This window comes from Thamnophis elegans, chromosome 11 (assembly GCF_009769535.1).
Source record: "Thamnophis elegans isolate rThaEle1 chromosome 11, rThaEle1.pri, whole genome shotgun sequence".
NCBI lineage: Eukaryota > Metazoa > Chordata > Lepidosauria > Squamata > Colubridae > Thamnophis > Thamnophis elegans.
In genome coordinates, this window is record NC_045551.1 from 68,733,896 (window position 1) to 68,752,676 (window position 18,781).

General features: G+C 46.1%; 1 protein-coding gene across 1 annotated transcript; it reads right to left on the bottom strand.

Moving 5' to 3' along the window:
- Nucleotides 1–1,021: 1,021 nt before the first annotated feature.
- EPSTI1 (epithelial stromal interaction 1) lies at nucleotides 1,022–18,307 on the bottom strand. The gene is made up of 6 exons (XM_032226273.1): nucleotides 18,125–18,307; nucleotides 9,319–9,377; nucleotides 6,968–7,051; nucleotides 6,271–6,344; nucleotides 2,911–2,994; nucleotides 1,022–1,099 (listed from the first exon to the last, which is right to left on the bottom strand). Exons 1-6 carry the CDS (start codon nucleotides 18,214–18,216, stop codon nucleotides 1,022–1,024), a joined length of 471 nt encoding a protein of 156 aa, XP_032082164.1. The 5' UTR covers nucleotides 18,217–18,307.
- Between the last annotated feature and the right edge of the window lie 474 nt (nucleotides 18,308–18,781).

Here is an 18,781-nt window from a genome sequence, read left to right on the forward strand (position 1 = left end):
GAGGAGGAAGAAGAAGAAGAGGAGGAAGAGGAGGAGGAGGAAGAGGAGGAGGAAGAGGACTGTGGGGTCCTTGGTTCTCTCTGAGCTTGGAGGTTTTCTTGCAGACATTTCATGACCCAACTAGGTAACATCATCAGTGCTTAAAAGGAGTGGGGTTTGCGAGGAGGAGGAGGAGGAGGAGGAGGAGAAGGAAGAAGAGGAGGAGGAAGAGGAGGAGGAGGAAGAGGAGGAGGAGGAGGAAGAGGAGGAGGAGGAAGAGGAGGAGGAGGAAGAGGAGGAGGAGGAAGAAGAAGAGGAGGAGGAAGAGGACTGTGGGGTCCTTGGTACTCTCTGAGCTTGGAGGTTTTCTTGCAGACATTTCATGACCCAACTAGGTAACATCATCAGTGCTTAAAAGGAGTGGGGTTTGCGAGGAGGAGGAGGAGGAGGAGGAAGAAGAAGAAGAAGAGGAGGAGGAAGAGGAGGAAGAGGAAGAGGAGGAGGAAGAGGAGGAGGACGACGACTGTGGGGTCCTTGGTGCTCTCTGAGCTTGGAGGTTTTCTTGCAGACATTTCATGGCCCAACTAGGGAGCATCATCAGTGTTAGGTGAGCATGTAAGCTTTGATGACATTACCTGGCTTGGATAATGAAATATGTGCAAAAAAACCAACCAAGCTTAGATGGCACCAAGGACCCCACAGCCCACCACCACCTCCTCCTCCCTGAAACCCACTCCTCCCTTCTAACACTGATGATGTTACCTAGTTGGGTCATGAAACATCTGCAAGAAAACGGCCATCCTCAGAGAGCAGCAAGGACCCCACAGTCGTTGTCATCCTCCTCCTCCTCCTCCTCTCAAAAAACTCAATTCCTTTCTAGCACTGATGATGTTGCCTAGCTGGGTCATGAAACGTCTGCAAGAAAACCACCCAGCTCAGGGAACACCAAGGGACCCGCGTTTCAACCCTGAGCTACAAATTTGTTTTTTTTCTATTGTCTTCCTCTTTTGAGACGAAAGCGTTGCTTTCTTGGGAGCCCAACTTACGCCGCGTGGTCTTCCCTGAGCATCTGCTGCCTTTGCCATTCTTGCTGTTTTCTTTTTTCTTCAAGTTTATTAGCCTGGAAGAGAAAAAAAATCATTAGGTCAGCCAGAAGCTAAAATATAAGCAGGCTGGCTAAGGAAATGACACCCCCCCCCCCTCAAAATGCAATTATATTTTTCACTGGAGCTGTGCAATCTGCCCTGGGAGCTTTGAGCCTCATTTTCAGAATGAAAGGTTTTTAAAAAAATGCATGTCACCAGAAAGCTAAAACTCTAGTTTAATATTGCGCGCGCGCGCACACGGACACACGCGCACACACGCACACACGCACACACACACACACACACAGACATACATACATACATACATACATACATACATACATATATATATATATATATATATACTTAAAGTCACAACCCCTGGTATGCCCAAGTGTGGGAGGAAGGTCACACTTCCACTCTCTGTCATTAGGCTCGTCACAAGAGTCCATCCAGACAGAAACCCAATATTTTTTACTGTTGCCTTTTTTGTTACATTTGTTATATTTATGCTGATAAATAAATAAAGGGAGACTAGTATAGATCTATTTCAAGCTATTTAGCTCTCATCAGCTAGCCATACCCAAAAACTTGGGTATGGCTAGCTGATGAGAGCTAAATAGCTTGAAATAGATCTATACTAGTCTCCCTTTATTTATTTATCAGCATAAATATTATATATATATATATATATATATATATATATATATATATATATATATATATATATATATATATATATATATATATATATATATATTTAGTGTCACAACCCCTGGTAAGCCCCAATTATGGGAGGAAGCTAACTGCTTCCATCATCTGTCAATCGGCTCGTCACAAGAGACCATCACGACAGAAACCCAATATTTTTACTGTTGCCTTTGTTATATTTGTGTTTTATTTGTGCTGATAAATAAATAAAGGGAGACTAGTATAGATCTATTTCAAGCTATTTAGCTCTCATCAGCTAGCCATACCCTTACTGGGATTCGATCCTGTGCTGTATTGCATCTTAGGCAAACGTCTTAGCCATTATGCCACAGATCTCCCCCTTATCAGGGAAGAAGGTATATATTTAGTGTCACAACCCCATAATTGGGGCTTACCCAATTGTGAGAGGGATCTTGGAGTCCTAGTGGACAACCATTTAAATAGGAGCCAGCCGTGTGCAGCAGCTGCCAAAAAAGCCATCACAGTTCTAGGCTGCATAAACAGAGGGGTAGAATCAAGATCACGTGAAGTGTTGAATACCACTTTATGATGCCTTGGTAAGGCCACATACGGCATTCAGTTTTGGTCGCTACGATGTAGAAAAGATGTGGAGACTCTAGAAAGAGTGCAGAGAAGAGCAACAAAGAGGATTAGGGGACTGGAGACTAAAACATAGGAAGAACGGTTGCAGGAACTGGGTATGTCTAGTTTAATAGAAAGAAGGACTAGGGGAGACATGATAGCAGTCTTCCAATATCTCAGGGGTTGCCACAAGGAAGAGGGAGTCAAGCTATTCTCCAAAGCACCTGAGGGTAGAACAAGAAGCAATGGGTGGAAACTGATCAAGGAGAGAAGCAACTTAGAACTAAGGAGAAATTTCCTGACAGTGAGAACAATTAATCCGTGGGACAACCTACCTCCAGAAGTTGTGAATGCTCCAACACTGGAAGTCTTTAAGAAGAGAGTGGATAACCATTTGTCTGAAATGATGTAGGGTTTCCTGCCTAGGCAGGGGGTTGGTCTAGAAGACCTCCAAGGTCCCTTCCAACTCTGTTGTTCTGCTTTGTTTTGTTCTTTTGTAATAATGGCACCTCATGTGCACCCCATGATGACCATCTCATGGGCTCTACCTTACCTTGTCTCTTTGGATGGCTTTCTTTTTCAAAATCTCAGCTTCTTCAGCCTCTCTCCTGTTTCTCTCGTAGTCATCTTTCTTTAGCTGAAACCAGAAGAAGTGTTGTTGTTTTTTAAGTTCACCAAGTTCATTTTTGGAAGTTGCTACAGAAGAATGGGACCCTTCATCTCCTCTGCAAGCAGGCGGGCTCTCTAACAGATGACAACTCCTTTTTTTGCTCAAAGAATACCACTTAACCATCCCTCACTTAGCAATGTAAATTTTTAGACTCAATTGTTGTTGTAGGTCGAGGACTCCCTAGCTCAAGTCAGCCATTCCACATCATCACCCTCATGTCAGGTACCTGAGAGAGAGAGAGGGAGAGGGAGAGGGAGAGGGAGTCCCTAAATTATGGCCACAATTTATGTTGCTAAGTGAGACATTTGTTAATACCCCATTTTATGATTTGTCTGCGAAAGTTGGACCATAAGGGAGGCTGTGCACCAAAGGATGGAGGCCTTTGAACTCTGGTGCTGGAGAAGACTCCTGCATTAAGTCCCTTGGACTGCAAGGCCATCCAACCGGTCAGTCCTAGAGGAGATCAACCCTGGCTGCTCTTTAGAAGGCCAGATCCCGAAGAGGAAACTCAAAGACTTTGACCACCTAATGAGAAGGAAGAAAGACTCCCTGGAGAAGAGCCTCATGCTGGGAATGATGGAGGGCAAAAGAAGAAGAAGGGGACGGCAGAGACAGAGGTGGCTGGATGGAGTCACCCAAGCAGTCGGCGTGAGCTTCAATGGACTTCAGAGGATGGTAGAGGACAGGAAGGCCTGGAGGAACGTTGTCCATGGGGTTGCGATGGGTCGGACACGACGTCGTAACTAACAACAACATCGACTTATCTTTGAATTTGAATTTGTTTATTATTTATAGGCCGCCCTTTTCCCTGAGGGGACTCAGGGCGGCTTACAATTTGTAGGGAGGGGAATACAAGACAAGACATAAGACAATACATAAGTAAAAATAGTACACAACATTCATTCATCATTCGGGTGGGGACGGATTAGAATCCTTATCCCCAGGCCTGACGGGATAGCCAGGTCTTGAGGGCTGTGCGGAAGGTCTGGACGGTGGTGAGGGTGCGAATCTCCACGGGGAGATCGTTCCAAAGGGTCGGAGCTACTACTGAGAAGGCTCTCCTCCGCGTAGTTGCCAGTCGACACTGACTGGCAGATGGAACTCGGAGGAGGCCTAATCTGTGTGATCTAATAGGTCGTAGGTCGTGTCTTGTTAAGTGAATCATAAATTAGTAACACGGTTGTTAAGTGAATCCAGCTTCCCCGTTGACTTTGCTAGTCAGAAAGCTGCAAAAGGGGGAAATCACGTGACCCTGGGACGTTGCAGACATCATAAATGTGAGTCAGCTGCCAAGCCTCCAAATGTAAATCAAGTGAGGGGTGCGGCGACGGTCATTAAGTGTGAAAAACAGCCGTAAGTCCCTTTTTATAGAGCCGTCGTAACTTTGAACACTCACTGAATGACTGTTGTAAGTTGAGGATTATTACCTGTACTAGAACAACAGAGGGCGTGCAGTTTATACACCATTGGCGCGATGGCAAAATATGCCAAAATGTAATTGAGGAAAAGCAGGGGCTTTTCCTCAATTTCTCCAAAATCTTGGGGAAAAGCAGTTGGGTCTGAAAAGTGAATCATAGCCTGGTCTTAAATTGTTGCAACCGTGAAGTCATCGGTGCCCAGAAGTCATGGGAAAAGAGTACACAAAGGACACAAACGTTACACACCCAAAGTTCACACACCGCCCTCAAGTTTTGTTTCAACCGTTAACCACAGTTGGTTTAACAAACCACGGGGCGTGAGTCACATATGTGCAACGCTAATGGGAGGGTAGACTAAGCCAAAAGCGAACCACTTTTTTGGGGGGGACGGGACGAGGGTCTGCGCTGGGCACGGATCAAATCAGAGAGTGATATACCGCGTGGGCTCATCTAGAAAGCCTGTCCTTCTTCACCTGCTATAAATGCCAGTTTTGAATGCGGCAAAAAACGACGCATCCTATAACACAATCGCAACATTGGCTTTGAGGAATTCAGCCTGGAAAGAAGAAATGTTCTGACAGTGAGAACAATCAACCCATGGAACAGAAGTTTAAATACAATGTTCCTTCCTTCCTTCCTTCCTTCCTTCCTTCCTTCCTTCCTCCCTCCCTCCCTCCTTCCTTCCTTCCTTCCTTCCTTCTTCTTTTTACTAATAAGGTCATAATGAAGATTAAATAATAGTTAAGAAGTCAGTTAATGATGATTGTAAATGTGCTTGGCTGTTAAGATGAAAAAAAATCTTTATTTTCAATGTGAACATTTCTAACTTTTTCTGTTCGAGATACCCTGGTGATACTTCCTTAAGATGTGGGAGCTTCATCACTGGAGGCTTTCAAGAAGAAACTGGACTGCCATCTGTCAGAAATGGTGCAGGGTCTCCAGCTTAGTATGGGGGTTGGACTAGATGACCTACAAGGTCCCTTTCAACTCTGTTATCCTGTATTCTGTAGAAACAATTTGTGGCCTTCCTCCAGAAGCTCAAAACACTGGAAGCTTTCAAGAAGAGACTGGACTGCCATCTGTCAGAAATGGTGAAGGGTCTCCTGCTTGGGCGAGGGGGATGGAGCTTTGGGAGAAGAGGCCCAAACAATTGGTTTGTCTGGTTTTCAGGAGTGTGTATTTAACACACCGCTTCGCTTCTCAGGGTTCTGACAGTCTTTGTTTCATACAAAAAAAAAAATGAGATTAAAACAACAAACTCATGTTACGGGAGAAAACGCACCTTGAGATGTTTTCAGTTCAGAACAGAACGAAACGAATAAGAGAGTTGGAAGGGATCTTGGAGGTCATCTAGTCCAGTGGTTCCCAAACTTGGCAACTTTAAGATTTGTGGACTTCAACTCCCAGAATTCTCCAGCCAGCAGAGCTGGAGAGCAGAGCTGGCTGGAGAATTCTGGGAGTTGAAGTCCACAAGTCTTAAAGTTGCCAAGTTTGGGAACCACTGTTTTAATCTAAACAGATTAGCTAGAGGAAAACTCTTTGTTGTGCCAGGCAAAAGAACAAAATCCATGGATATATAATATTAGGTTTGGGGTGGGTGGGAGGAATCCAGATGTTTTCGTTTCCTGTTCCTTTAAAAAAAAAAACTTAGGGTTTCGGAGTCTGATGTAAACCTATAAACTTTACAAAGTGCAATTTCATGTTTGCTCTTTGCTCCAATCTGGATTTTTCTCTCTCCTGCGTAGGGAAAGGTTAAATTAGACAACCTATTTCTCTTCTTGTTCCATGCAAAGAACGAGAACCGACAAGCTACATTTTAACTGACCTTTTGCTGGTATTTTGATTGGATGTACTCAAATTGCTGTTTTTCCCTGACTTCAGGCTCCGTGGCTCTTCCTCCTGTAAACACAACGTAAGACAGTATTAAAACAGCAGCAATGTGTAGGTCGCCCTAAATAAAGATTTTAAAACAGCTATAATGTCACCGTAAAAAGCATTCTGCTTACTTCACAACTTCCGACCGCTTCAAAGCCATCTTAATTTCAACAACTTGACTGATCAATCCAGAATTACTAGTTGCAATTTTTTGTCAAGAATTTCCATAACTTTTCTTTTTCTTTTTTAATGATACCATTATTCTTCAGGACATCTTTATTGAACAAAAAGACATTTTTAGCGTTCCGCCTTCATCGGATTCCATAGATTGGCTTCCCGCCAGTTAAAAGTAACATCGATTGTTTTGCAAACTCTGCAAAGATTTTATTCCACCTATATATCAGAATGCACACCGCATTAACCTCAGAGTTAAAAGGGGTGGTGGGTGGGGAAGGCTAGTAAACGTTCTTAAAATAACACAGTTTGTCTCCAACAACCAATAGGATCTGAATTTTCAGGATTCAATTAAAAAAATAAACACGACGCGTCTTCGTGAAAGAAGTGTCCTTCGGGATTGGGCGTCCTATAAATCTCATAAATTAAATTAAATTAAAGTGGAAAGTCTCTTCTATTTCCTCCTGACTTACCTAATTTCTGAGGTTTCAGGTTGATTGGGCCGAGTTTTTGCTTGGCCTTCCATTTTGTCCAATTTTCTAGTTCTTTATTGGCAACTGAAACAGAACCGAAGCAAAACAGAACTCAATAGAAATCCAGAAATATATACATACAGACTTACAACGGTTCATTTAGGGACGATTTTAAGTCACAGCGGCCTCCCATAAGCATGAAGAAGCTGACTCCCCATCCCGATAAAACCCATTTTACTTAGTGGAATTCCTCTCCATGCAAAAAAATTAGAAAATAAACGAGGGTCAAATCTGGCTGGTCCCGGCCAAGAGTCTTTCAAGAGATTTCACAACTACAGACCTTGGAGAGCTGCCAGGCCGATATCTTCAAAACTCCAAGCTGTAGCAGCAATTGCTTGGCAAGGAGTCAGGAACAGATCTTCACCCGAATGAATGGAACTAACTGTCTCCTGCAAACTCCACTCCCCTTTCGCTCCTCTTTTATTCCCCCTGGGAGGGGCCATTCACTGTCCACCTGTGGCTTTACTCCCGAGTCGACCCTTCTTCCTTAGCTGGTCCCTTCTCCTGGAAGTTGTGCACATGCGCACACTGGGAACAGGCTCCAGCTGTTCTTCTGCCTCACTGATGTCCGACTCCGAAGGCAACTAATAACTGTCGGACGGCCCTGTCCCCCTCTCTGCCTCCGACACAGAGCCCTCATCCGAGCCTTCCCCAGACTCCAGGACTGGCCCATCTTCCTCCCCAACCTCCTCACTGTCCGATTCTGCTGCCAGCTCCGCTAGCCGCTGGCGGGCCACAACAAACGGCCCTGAAAAAATTGACACAACCGTTTTTCACAGGACCATCGCAACATCCCCGTGGTCACGTTTTCCAAATTCAAATAATTGGCAGCAGCCTCATATTTATGACCGTTGCAGTGTCCTGGGGACACGTGATCCCCTTTTGCAACCTTTTGACAAGCAAAGTCAATGGAGAAACCAGAAACAGAGATTGAATTTTCGTGATCCAACAAATGCGTGCTCAACAAAAGCGTGCCGATGAAACCGGGGCGTGAAAACCACGACATCATCAACGCGCCCACAACAGTGCGCTGACAACAGCGCGCCAACAGAAGCGCGATTTAAGTTAAGGTAAGGGTTAGGTTCAGGGTTAGGTTTAGGGTTAGTTTTACGGTTAGTTTTAGGGTTAGGGTTAGGTTCAGGGTTAGGTTTAGGGTTAGTTTTAGGGTTAGTTTTAGGGTTAGGGTTAGGGTTAGGTTCAGGGTTAGGTTTAGGGTTAGTTTTAGGGTTAGTTTTAGGGTTAGGGTTAGGGTTAGGGTTAGGGTTAGGGTTAGGGTTAGGGTTAGGTTCAGGGTTAGGTTCAGGGTTAGGTTTAGGGTTAGGTTTAGGGTTAGTTTTAGGGTTAGTTTTAGGGTTAGGGTTAGGGTTAGGGTTAGTTTTAGGGTTAGTTTTAGGGTTAGGGTTAGGGTTAGGGTTAGGGTTAGGGTTAGTTTTAGGGTTAGTTTTAGGGTTAGGGTTAGGGTTAGGGTTAGTTTTAGGGTTAGGGTTAGGGTTAGGGTTAGGTTCAGGGTTAGGTTCAGGGTTAGGTTTAGGGTTAGGTTTAGGGTTAGTTTTAGGGTTAGGGTTAAGGTTAGGGTTAGGGTTAGGGTTAGGGTTAGGTTCAGGGTTAGGTTTAGGGTTAGGTTTAGAGCGTGCTTCTGTCGGCGCACTGTTGTTGGCGCGCTTCTGCGCTCATTCATCGGCACGATTTAGAACTCGCAATTTTGTCACCGTGGTTTCGTCGGACGCGCTTTTGTCGAGCGCGCATTTGTCAGGGAACCGTGAATTTTATACCCCTGGACCACCCACAATTTTGTCCCGATTACTCTAGTTGACCAAGTCCTACTTTTCAGTGGAGACCTTCTAGCAATGGGGTGCATTGGCCCAGCAGTTGAAGGCACTGAGCTGGAACTCTGACAACTAAAGTTCGAGACCCAAGCGCCATGCAATGGGATGAGCTCCCGTTCCTTGCTCCAGCTCCTGCCCACCTCGCAGTTTGAAAGCATGAAATTGTGAGTAGATAAACAGGTACCCCTTCGGTGGGAAGGTAAGAGGGTTTTGTGCACTTTTGGCGTATAGCCGTGGTGGCCACATGACCACAGAAAATATCTTCAGACAACGCTGCCTCCCTTGGCCAAGAAACGGACTTGAGCACCTTCCGTTAGAGTCAGACATGATTGGGAGGGGAAACTTTTCTTTTTCTGCTTTCTAACAACAGAGGAATGTTAAATATACAGCAAACGTCTTCGCGTGCTCGGGCCAAAATGGCTGTGTCAGGTTTGGTTAAAAAACTACTCAACCCAAGCGACTTACTTCTTTGCAACTCCTTCCGCTTTGCTGGATTCGGAGGAATGACGAAGTAGGCGCCCGAACTGGAGACAAAACAAAAGAGTCACATGTTCAAGAGGAGGAGGAGGAGGAGGAGGAGGAGGAGGAGGAGGAGGAGGAGGAGGAAGAAGAAGACTGTGGGGTCCTTGGTGCCCTGTGAGCTTGGCTCTTTTCTTGCAGACGTCTCATGACCCAGCTAGGTAACATCATCAGTGCTACAAGGGATTGGTGTTTGTGAAGAGGAGGAGGAGGAGGAGGAGGAGGAGGAGGAGGGAGGGAGGGGAAGAGGAAGAAGAGGAGGAGGAGGAAGAGGAAGAAGAGGAGGAGGAGGAAGAGGAGGAGGAGGAAGAAGAGGAGGAGGAGGAAGAAGAAGAGGAGGAAGAAGAAGAGGAGGAGGAAGAGGAGGAGGAGGAGGAGGAGGAAGAAGAAGACTGTGGGGTCCTTGGTGCCCTCTGAGCTTGGCTCTTTTCTTGCAGACGTCTCATGACCCAGCTAGGTAACATCATCAGTGATAGTCACTAATACTGACAATGTGACCTAGTTACAGTAGCTTCTTACTCCAATATAATATACAGCATCTAAAAGGGCCTCACATTCTAACCTACAATTTGGAGCGAGAGACTAGGAAAAGATGCCTCATTGTTGTATATCCTCCTCCTCTTCTTCCCCTCCCTTCCTCCTTCCTCCTCCTCCTCCTCCTGCCTCCATATCCCTGATGATGTTACCCTGTTGGGTCATGAAACGTCTGGAAGAAAACAACCAACCTCAGAGACCACCAAGGACTCCACAGTCCTCCTTCTCCCCCTCTTGCTCCTCCCTCCATACCTCCCTCCCTTCTAGCACTGATCATGTTACCTAGTTGGGTAATAAAACATCTGCAAATAATACCCATCGTGGTATTAATGCTAGACACCAACATTGCACAGGAAATGCTTACTTCTTACTTAATCTTCTTCTTCTGAGGGCCGTTTTAGTTTCCCAAACTAGCACAAGCCACCATCCCTCTCTCTCTCTCACTCCAACATAACTCCACTACCACCACACCCAGCTCTCTCTCTCTCCCTCCCTCCCTCTCTCTCTCTCTCTCTCTCCCTCTCTCCTCCACTTGCTGGACTTAAAAGGACAGGGCACCAACAGCCCAAGTGCTGGCCAGTTTGCAGACAGTGCCCCCCCCCCCCCCCTTTGAGTCAAGAGCTGCCCCAAAAGAGTCTATGGAGACTCTCAGTTTTCCGGGCCATTGTTGTCTCAAAGGTGTTTTTCAACAGATGAAGCTTCTTGGATGAGAAGCAAAACATCCTTTGGTTCCTCAAGGACGCACGAAGAAAAATCCAGTTGCCCTTTGAAGAAATATCTTCGAGAAAGGTCCACTTACGGTTCTTCTCGACTCTTTAAATCTGGCTCTCTGCAGCCTTCTTGGGGTGAGCACCCTGGTCCTCTCCTGTAGTCTTCTTGGGGTGAGCACCCCAGTCCTCTCCTGCAGCCTTTTGGGGGTGAGCACCCCAGTCCTCTCCTGTAGTCTTCTTGGGGTGAGCACCCCAGTCCTCTCCTGCAGCCTTTTGGGGGTGAGCCCCCCAGTCCCCTCCTGTAGTCTTCTTGGGGTGAGCACCCCAGTCCTCTCCTGCAGCCTTTTGGGGGTGAGCACCCCAGTCCCCTCCTGTAGCCTTCTTGTGGTAAGCACCCCAGTCCTCTCCTGCAGCCTTTTGGGGGTGAGCACCCCAGTCCCCTCCTGTAGCCTTCTTGTGGTAAGCACCCCAGTCCTCTCCTGCAGCCTTTTGGGGGTGAGCACCCCGGTCCTCCTCTCCTGCAACAGCCCATATCTTCACAATTCATGGTTCTTGGGTGGAAAAGGCACACCTGCTTCCTCCTGAGCCTTGGCTGTTTCTTAAGAGGACCAACCTCTGCCGTCCTTCTCCCTGCACACCTGAATTGGGGGTTTGCAATGAAGCTCCTTTTTCTAGGATCGGCTCTCCTTCAAACTTCCTGCAGGGTTTGCTCTTAAAGAGGAAGAAGACTCGGGAAAGGAGGACGTTCGAAGCTCAGGGTTGAAATGAAGGCTCCTTGGTGCTTTTTCAATCAGACTACAGCTGGAAGGGAGCTTGGAGGTCTTCTAGTCCAACCCCTTGCTCAGGCAGGAGACACCCCCCCCCCATACCGAGTGGCTGTCCAATCTCTTCTTAAAAAAACCTCCAGTGGTGGAGGCACTCACGACTTCTGGAGGCAACTTCTGTTAATTGTCCTCCCTGTTAGGAAGTTTCTCCTTAATTCCAGGCTGCTTCCCTCCTTGATTAGTTTCCATCCATTGTTTCTTCTGCTGCCTTCTGGTGTTTGGGGAAATAAGTTGACCCCCCTCCTCTTTGTGGCAGTCCCTTAAATGGAAAACTGCTATCATGTCACCCCTAATTTCTTCTTTTCTTTAGAGGAGCCAAACCGAAATCCTGGCACTGGTTACCGATTGGTCTCCGGATACGCTTCAAGGTGCTAGTCGTCACTTATAAAGCCTTTCATGGTATTGGACCTGGGTACTTGAGAGACCGCCTGCTGCCAATTACCTCCACTAGACCGATTAGATCCCACAGATTAGGCCTCCTCCGAATTCCATCCGCCGGCCAGTGCCGACTGGCGACCACCTGGAGGAGAGTCTTCTCTGTGGCTGCTCCGACCCTTTGGAACGAACTCCCCGTGGAGATTCGAACCCTCACCACCCTCCAGACCTTCCGCACAGCCCTTAAAACCTGGCTGTTCCGACAGGCCTGGGGCTAAAGAGCTGTTGCCCCCCGCCTCGAATGGTATGACTGCTGTGCGTTTTTTAAAATTATGTATTGTTATGTTCCGTCTTTTTTATTTCTTGTCTGTACCCCCCTCCCCTGATTTGAATTGTGAGCCGCCCTGAGTCCCCTTGGGGAAAAGGGCGGCATATAAATGTAATAAAATAAAATCAAATCCTGCAATCGTTCTTCCTTTCTGTCTCCAGGCTTTTAATCATCTTAGTTGTTCTTCTCTGCACTTTCCCCAAAGTCTCAACATGTTCTTTGCCATGTGGTGACCAAAATTGGATGTAACCCCTCGAATACTGGAAGGCTGCTATCATGTCCCCCCTTAGTCCCTCTTTTCTCTAGACTAGCCGGATCCTAATTCCTTGCAACCATTCATCATATGTTTTTGTCTCCAGTCTTTTAATCATCCCAGTGGCTCATCTTTGAGCTTTGTTATCTTCTTCCAGACTTTTTGCGACCCAAACTGGGTGACAGCATCACTGCTAGAACGGATAATACGACCTAATTTGGGGTATCAAAAACATCTGCAAGAAAACCGCCGAGCTTACAGAGCACCAAGGACCCCTCAAAGAAGGGGAAACTTTTTCCCCCGAGGATTTGTTGCGTTGCTCCTTAAAATACCCAAGCAAAAAGGAGTGTGGCAGTTTAGTTCAGATTTTCTTCTTTGGGTTTCCTTTTGCCAAACTCAGTTTGTGCCATATTTATTTTGTGGGGTATAGAAAGTCAGCATATCGGGGTTCCAAATAGCACCCAAAAGTAAATCAGAGTCCAAGGCAAAGTATTGCTCAAAGTTCCAATTTATTAAGAGACACATGTTGGCACATCTGGGAAAACCCGAATCTGAAAGCTTCCCAGTTTTCCCCACCCAGTTGAAAGTTCAGGATCTTGCCCCCCACACCCACCAGTCCATCCATGGTCCAATCTCCCACTGCCATGCTGGCAGCTTCCACCCATCCAGTTCCTGCCAGGGAGAGAGGTGCAGAGACAAAAGATGACCTTGCCTTTCTAGAAAGAATGTTGTTATGGCTACATAGCATCTAACTCCGTATAATCCAGTCTCCCATTTTCCCACAGTAGAAAATGCATAGTAGAATAATAGAAAGTGTGGCAGGCCAAATATTCAAAAGAAAAGATGGCTGCAGGCCACCTCTCTCCTAGAAAAATGAGATATTTTAGGAACTATTAAAAGGGCAGAATATTTCCCCTAAAAGGGAGGCAGAAACTCATCCCCCGCCACCACCTTTGTCAATGGAACTTTAAGGCCTGGGCCAGTCTATTCTACATAACAAAGATCTGCCTTCTCCAGGCAGAGCCATCTAATTGTCCTTCATTGCATCATTACCCAGCAAGGCTCAACCAAGCTTGGGACTCAGGACAGCCTCCAGAGTTGTCCCTGCATGCCCCCATGGGAGCCGGACAACAAATCAGAGTACAAGCTCAAATTCAAACACCACTTATTGAGGGTATAAAACCCAGGCGCCCTCAGCATCTCCTCCCTTTTTTCTCCTTCACCCAACATCTTCAAGGCATGTGATCCTGTCTGCCATTAAAAGCCATCTTTCCAAACAGCCACCATTGTTTCCAGGGTCTTACTACCCTGAACTGAACCCCGGAAGGACATCCTGGCTGGAAGGGAGTGAGGCTCAAGCCATCCTCTGTCGTGAAATATTTTTCCCTTATTTATTTTTTGGCGCCATTGGACGGAGTTTCAAGGCGTAGCGAAGTGGTTCAGTTCCTCTTTCCCTCGGAGAGCAATCAGGATAATAAACGGGAGACCGAGGCGAGGGACGGGGAGCAGAGATTGGCAAGCAGGGACTGCTAATTTCACACTGGTTAGGTCTCGGTTGGAAGCCAGCATATTGCAGCAGTGAAGGTTTTAAACTAGGATCTCTTGAGTCCTGGTCCCCCCAGAGATCCAGAAGCCAGCTTGGGTGTATTTCACACACTCTCAAAATCAAAAGGCAGGATGGTGCAATGGTGAGGGTGCTGGCCTATCTCAATCAGTCAGGACAGAGCTGGATGGGACTGTTGCAGAAAATGACAGGCGTTAGACTTCTCAGGATACAGGAAAAGTTTATTTGGCAGCCAGGTTCAGAAAGCGAGCCCATGGCTAACATTGCAAGTTCTCAACAACCTTCATTATCGAAGCAGGCATTCGTATACATTCTCAAAAGCATTGCAACACGGAAATACTTAACACATTTCTTAGTGGTTACCTTGAGGAGAGAAGCCTTATAAGGAGATGAGGGTCTTACTTCTCCTTTTGTTTCAGGTATGGCTTACGTGTCATTAATGAACTTTAATTGAACTTTGTGGTTTGGACTTTTAACACAAGAAGGGACGTTGGCGAGAACGTCCTGTGGTTAGTGAATGGGGACACTTCCTTTAAGTAACTTCTAACTGTCCCTGTTATTCTATTGCAAGTTCCAACTCTTGTCTATGTGACTTTTAATATAGAAGTAAAGGGGTTCTAAGAGGCTGTCCAGCCTGACCCAGTAGGTTTCACACTTAATGTCCAAATCTCACTTTAGGGCTGCTTCTAGTCCAGGCCCCCAGCTCAAAACTTCCACTGATGGAGCACTTACAACTTCTGGAGGCAAGTCGTTCCAATGATTGATTGTCCTCACTGTTGGGAAGTTTCTCCTTAGTTCTAGGTTGCTTCTCTCCTTGATTAGTTTCCATCCATTGCTTCTTGTCCTGCACTCTGGTGCTTTGGAGAATAAGTTGCCCCCCTCCTCTTTGTGGCAGCCCCTCAAATACTGCAATACTGCTCTCACGTCCCCCCTAGTCCTTCTTTTCCCTAGACTAGCCATACCCAATTCCTGCAAGCATTTTTTACATGGTTTTGTCTCCAGGACTTTAATGTAATGTGGGAAGTTATCATCCAGCCCGCTCCCAGAAAAAATGAAATATCCTAGGAAATACTGAAAAGGCAGAATGTTTCTCTGGATGTGAAAAGAAGCATGTTTTAAAAGACAGAATAGTTGCCTGTAGCTTCCTGCCCACCCCCACTTTGTCAATAGGCCCATTAAGACTAGCCAGGCTAGTCCACTTTACATAATAAAGACTTCAGCAGCAGCTACAGAAAGGCATGATAATATACTCAGCTGACCACAAGGCATCTGAGAACTCATCACAGCCTAGAGAGTAGCCCCCTGCATGGCCCCATGGGAGTCTGACAACCAATCAGAATACATTTCTTACACAGGAACAGGAAACAGAGAGGTGGGACTGAACAGGTTATAAAAAGCCTAGCAAGCCCCTCCCTCAGCCCTTCTCTTCTTCTCCACCAACATTGAAGCATGTGATCACCTTTTCTGTTCAGGACTCAAGCCACGTGACCCTGTCCACCATTAAAACCATCTTTCCAAGCAGCCTCCATGTCTCCAGTGTCTTTTTCCCCACTTGGAGCTGAACCCAGAAGGACATTTCTTTCAACAGTAATATGCTGGGAAACGCAGCCGAAGTAAAAAGTTGGACCATGTACCTGCCCTCTGCTCAGATTTCACCAGAGGTGGGTTCCTACCAGTTTGCACCAGTTCGGCAGAACCGGTTCGTCAAATCTACCGAACCGGTTAGAAGAGGTTCCACCAGAAAGCAGGCCACACCTACAGAAGAGGCTCCAAAAATTTTTGAATTTTTTTTGAAACCCACCACTGACACACACACACAGACAGACTCACACAGAGAGAGAAAGAGAAAGAGAAAGAGAAAGAAAGAAAGAAAGAAAGAAAGAAAGAAAGAGAAAAAAAGAAAAAGTGAGTGATGAAAGAAAAAAAGGAAAAGGGGACAGAGACAAAAGGAAGGAGAGAGAGAGAGAGAGAGAGAGAACACATGGCCGGCAAGCCACTCCCACAAAGGAGGCCACACCCACAGAGTAGGTTCCAAAATTTTTTGAAACCCACCACTGGATTTCACACTGCTGAAATAATCAACAGTTATCCTCATCTGGCCGGAAATATGAAATTCTTCTCTCCTGTAATGTAACCGGTAGTGCTCGATTTACGACCGCAATTTGAACCCCCGCCTTTCTGTTGCTAAGCAAGAGCGGCTGTAAAGTGAGTTTTGCCCCGTTTTACGACCTTTCTTCCCACGGTGGCTAAGTGAATCACTGCAGCGGGTGAGTTAGTAACACCGTTGTAAAGTGAACAACTGGCTTCCCCATCGGCTTTGCTGGTCAGAAGGTCGCCAAAAGAGATCACATGACCCCGGGAACCACTGCAACTGTCCTAAGTACATGCCAGTTGCAAAGCCTCTGAATTTTGATCACATGATCCCAGGGATGTTCCAACTGTTGTAAGTGTGAAAAAACGGTCACGCGTCACTTTTTACAGTGCCGCTTTAACTTTGAACGGCAACTAAAGAAATTGTTGTAAGCCGAGGACCTATCTGTATAGTTTATTATTTATTTATTTATTAGACTTATATACCGCTTCATAGGGCTTTCAGCCCTCTCTAAGCGGTTTACAATTTTTTTTTTAGCAAATTGAGTCAGCAACTTGCTCCCACGGTCCGGGTCCTCATTTCACCCACCTCGGAAGGATGGAAGGCTGAGTCAACCCTGAGCCGGTGAGATTTGAACCGCTGAACTGCTGATCTAGCAGTAGCCTGCAGTGCTGCATTTAACCACTGCGCCACCTCGGCTCTTAGAGATTTGAACCGCTGAACTGCAGATCACAGTCAGCTAAAGTGAGATTTGAACCGCTGAACTGCAGATCACAGTCAGCTAAAGTGGCCTGCAGTACTGCACCCTAACCACTGCGCCACCTCGGCTCTTATTATTACTAAACACACACACACATACATCACACACAAACTGTGTTTCCTTTTTAATTTGCATCAGCCAGTTGATGCAAGCTTGCTGGCGAATATATAAAAAACAAATTCACCGAAATATTTTAATTTTGTTGAGAGAAATTAATACTCTCTCAACAACAAGCTGCTTTGGCAAAGCACTACCAAAAATAGCTGATTATTTTCCCATTCGGCAGCCAACGAACTCTTCCCACTTTATTTCATGTCTTGTAACTTTTGGTCAGGCTCCCTTAAAAATATTTTCCCTTCCTGCATGTGTGGGTGGGAATACATGAATCCTCCCGACTTAATGAATAGGAAGAATCATAGACAGAGGAAAAGGTTAAGTAATATTTCTAGAGAGAAGGGGATTTTTTTAAGAAGAGGCTGGGCAACCATTTGTTTGAAATGGTACAGGGTTTCCTGCTTGAGCAGAGAGTTGGACTAGAAGACCTCCGAGGTCCCCTTCTAGCTGTATGCTTTGATATAACATTAGGTTTATGTTGTGGCCCGGCAGGAACTGTTGGAGCTGCCACCAGACTCCGACAGCGAGGGGTCTTATGAGTCGGCCCTGGAGGATGTGGAGGACCCTGGACAGGGTTCCAACTCCGAGCAGGGCGCAGAGAGATTGGTTGGACACCAGGTGGCGCCTGAGCCTTGGATCAGTGGGGAGGAGAGAAGAGAGAGTGATCCAGAAACCACCTGTGAGTTGTTCCGGGATGCACGCCATCGAAGGGCTACTTGGCGTCAAGAACAACTACGTAATTACAGGAGGTAATTACGCTCAGCTGATGGTCGTTAGGCACCTCTCCAGATTATAAAAGAGACTGCTTGTGCCATGCCCTTCTTGCAGAAGTCAACATTAGGGGACTAACCAGAAACAAACTTGGCAGGCTGGATTGCTGCCAGAGTTTGTCTGCATTGCTGCCAAGGTTTGTAGGACTTGCTGCCAGAGTGCTTATCTCTTTGTTGATTCGGCTTTCAGCCAACGAGAGTCTGGACTGATTTAAAAACATTCTCATTTACGTTTGTTTCGGCTTTCGTTCCTGGACGGAGAAGGGGGGGATCAGAACAGGTTTAGAAGGTGTTAACTTACAAAAAAATATATATGAGTATTTTGTATCTTATCAGTTTTCCTCACGGATGGCCATTTTTAAAAATCAAAACATAAGTTGGCTTCAAATTCTTTTGGTAGGTTGTCCTGAGCTAGAAGCAAAACTCACCCAGTCCTCTGAATTTCCTTGGAGTTTTTAGTTGGCTTCACCTCTTCTTGAATCAACGGTAGTAGCAAATTTGGGGGCTTTTGAATGGACATCCGTTTGCCCCTAAATACCAGTATTCAAAATCCAAGGAGCTGGTGTCAGAACGAGTGGCATCTCCTTCTTCAAACTGCCACTTTTTTTTTCTGTTGGATTTCCAAATGCCAATATTCTGTTTAGAACAGCACGGCTGGCTGGGGAATTCTGGGAGTTGAAGTCCACGTATCTTAAAAGTCACCAGAATTGAGAAACACTGGAGTGGAAGTTTTAAAAGAGGGGGAAAAAACTTTACACCGACTTTATCCTGCTCTGCTTTGCAGGCTGGCATTGCATTGCCACGTTACAGATATCAGTTCTAACGACGGTGGTTTCCACCAAGGTCCTCTGTCTCCGGCGGGAACAGAGGGTTTAATCTCATTGATCGAAGGATCTGACAGGTCGAAGGGCTGCTGTCAAACTCAACCTTCGCTGGATTGTTCTCACTTGTTGTACTTTAATGTTGAAAGAAATGTCCTTTGATTTGATCCTTCCTTCCTTCCTCCCATCCTTCCTTCCTCCCATCCATCCATCTTTTTCTTTCTTTCATCTACCTACCTACCTTCTTTCTTTTTTCTTTCCTTC

Bases quoted from the DNA above. Each gene is read 5' to 3' on its own strand.
- EPSTI1 (XM_032226273.1), bottom strand. From the start codon at position 18,216: ATGTCCATTCAAAAGCCCCCAAATTTGCTACTACCGTTGATTCAAGAA. The intron at 7,052-9,318 runs GTAAGTCGCTTG...GTTCTGTTTCAG, and splicing joins GCGGAAGGAGTTGCAAAGAA to TTGCCAATAAAGAACTAGAA. The intron at 1,100-2,910 runs GTAAGGTAGAGC...TTTCTCTTCCAG, and splicing joins AAGCCATCCAAAGAGACAAG to GCTAATAAACTTGAAGAAAA.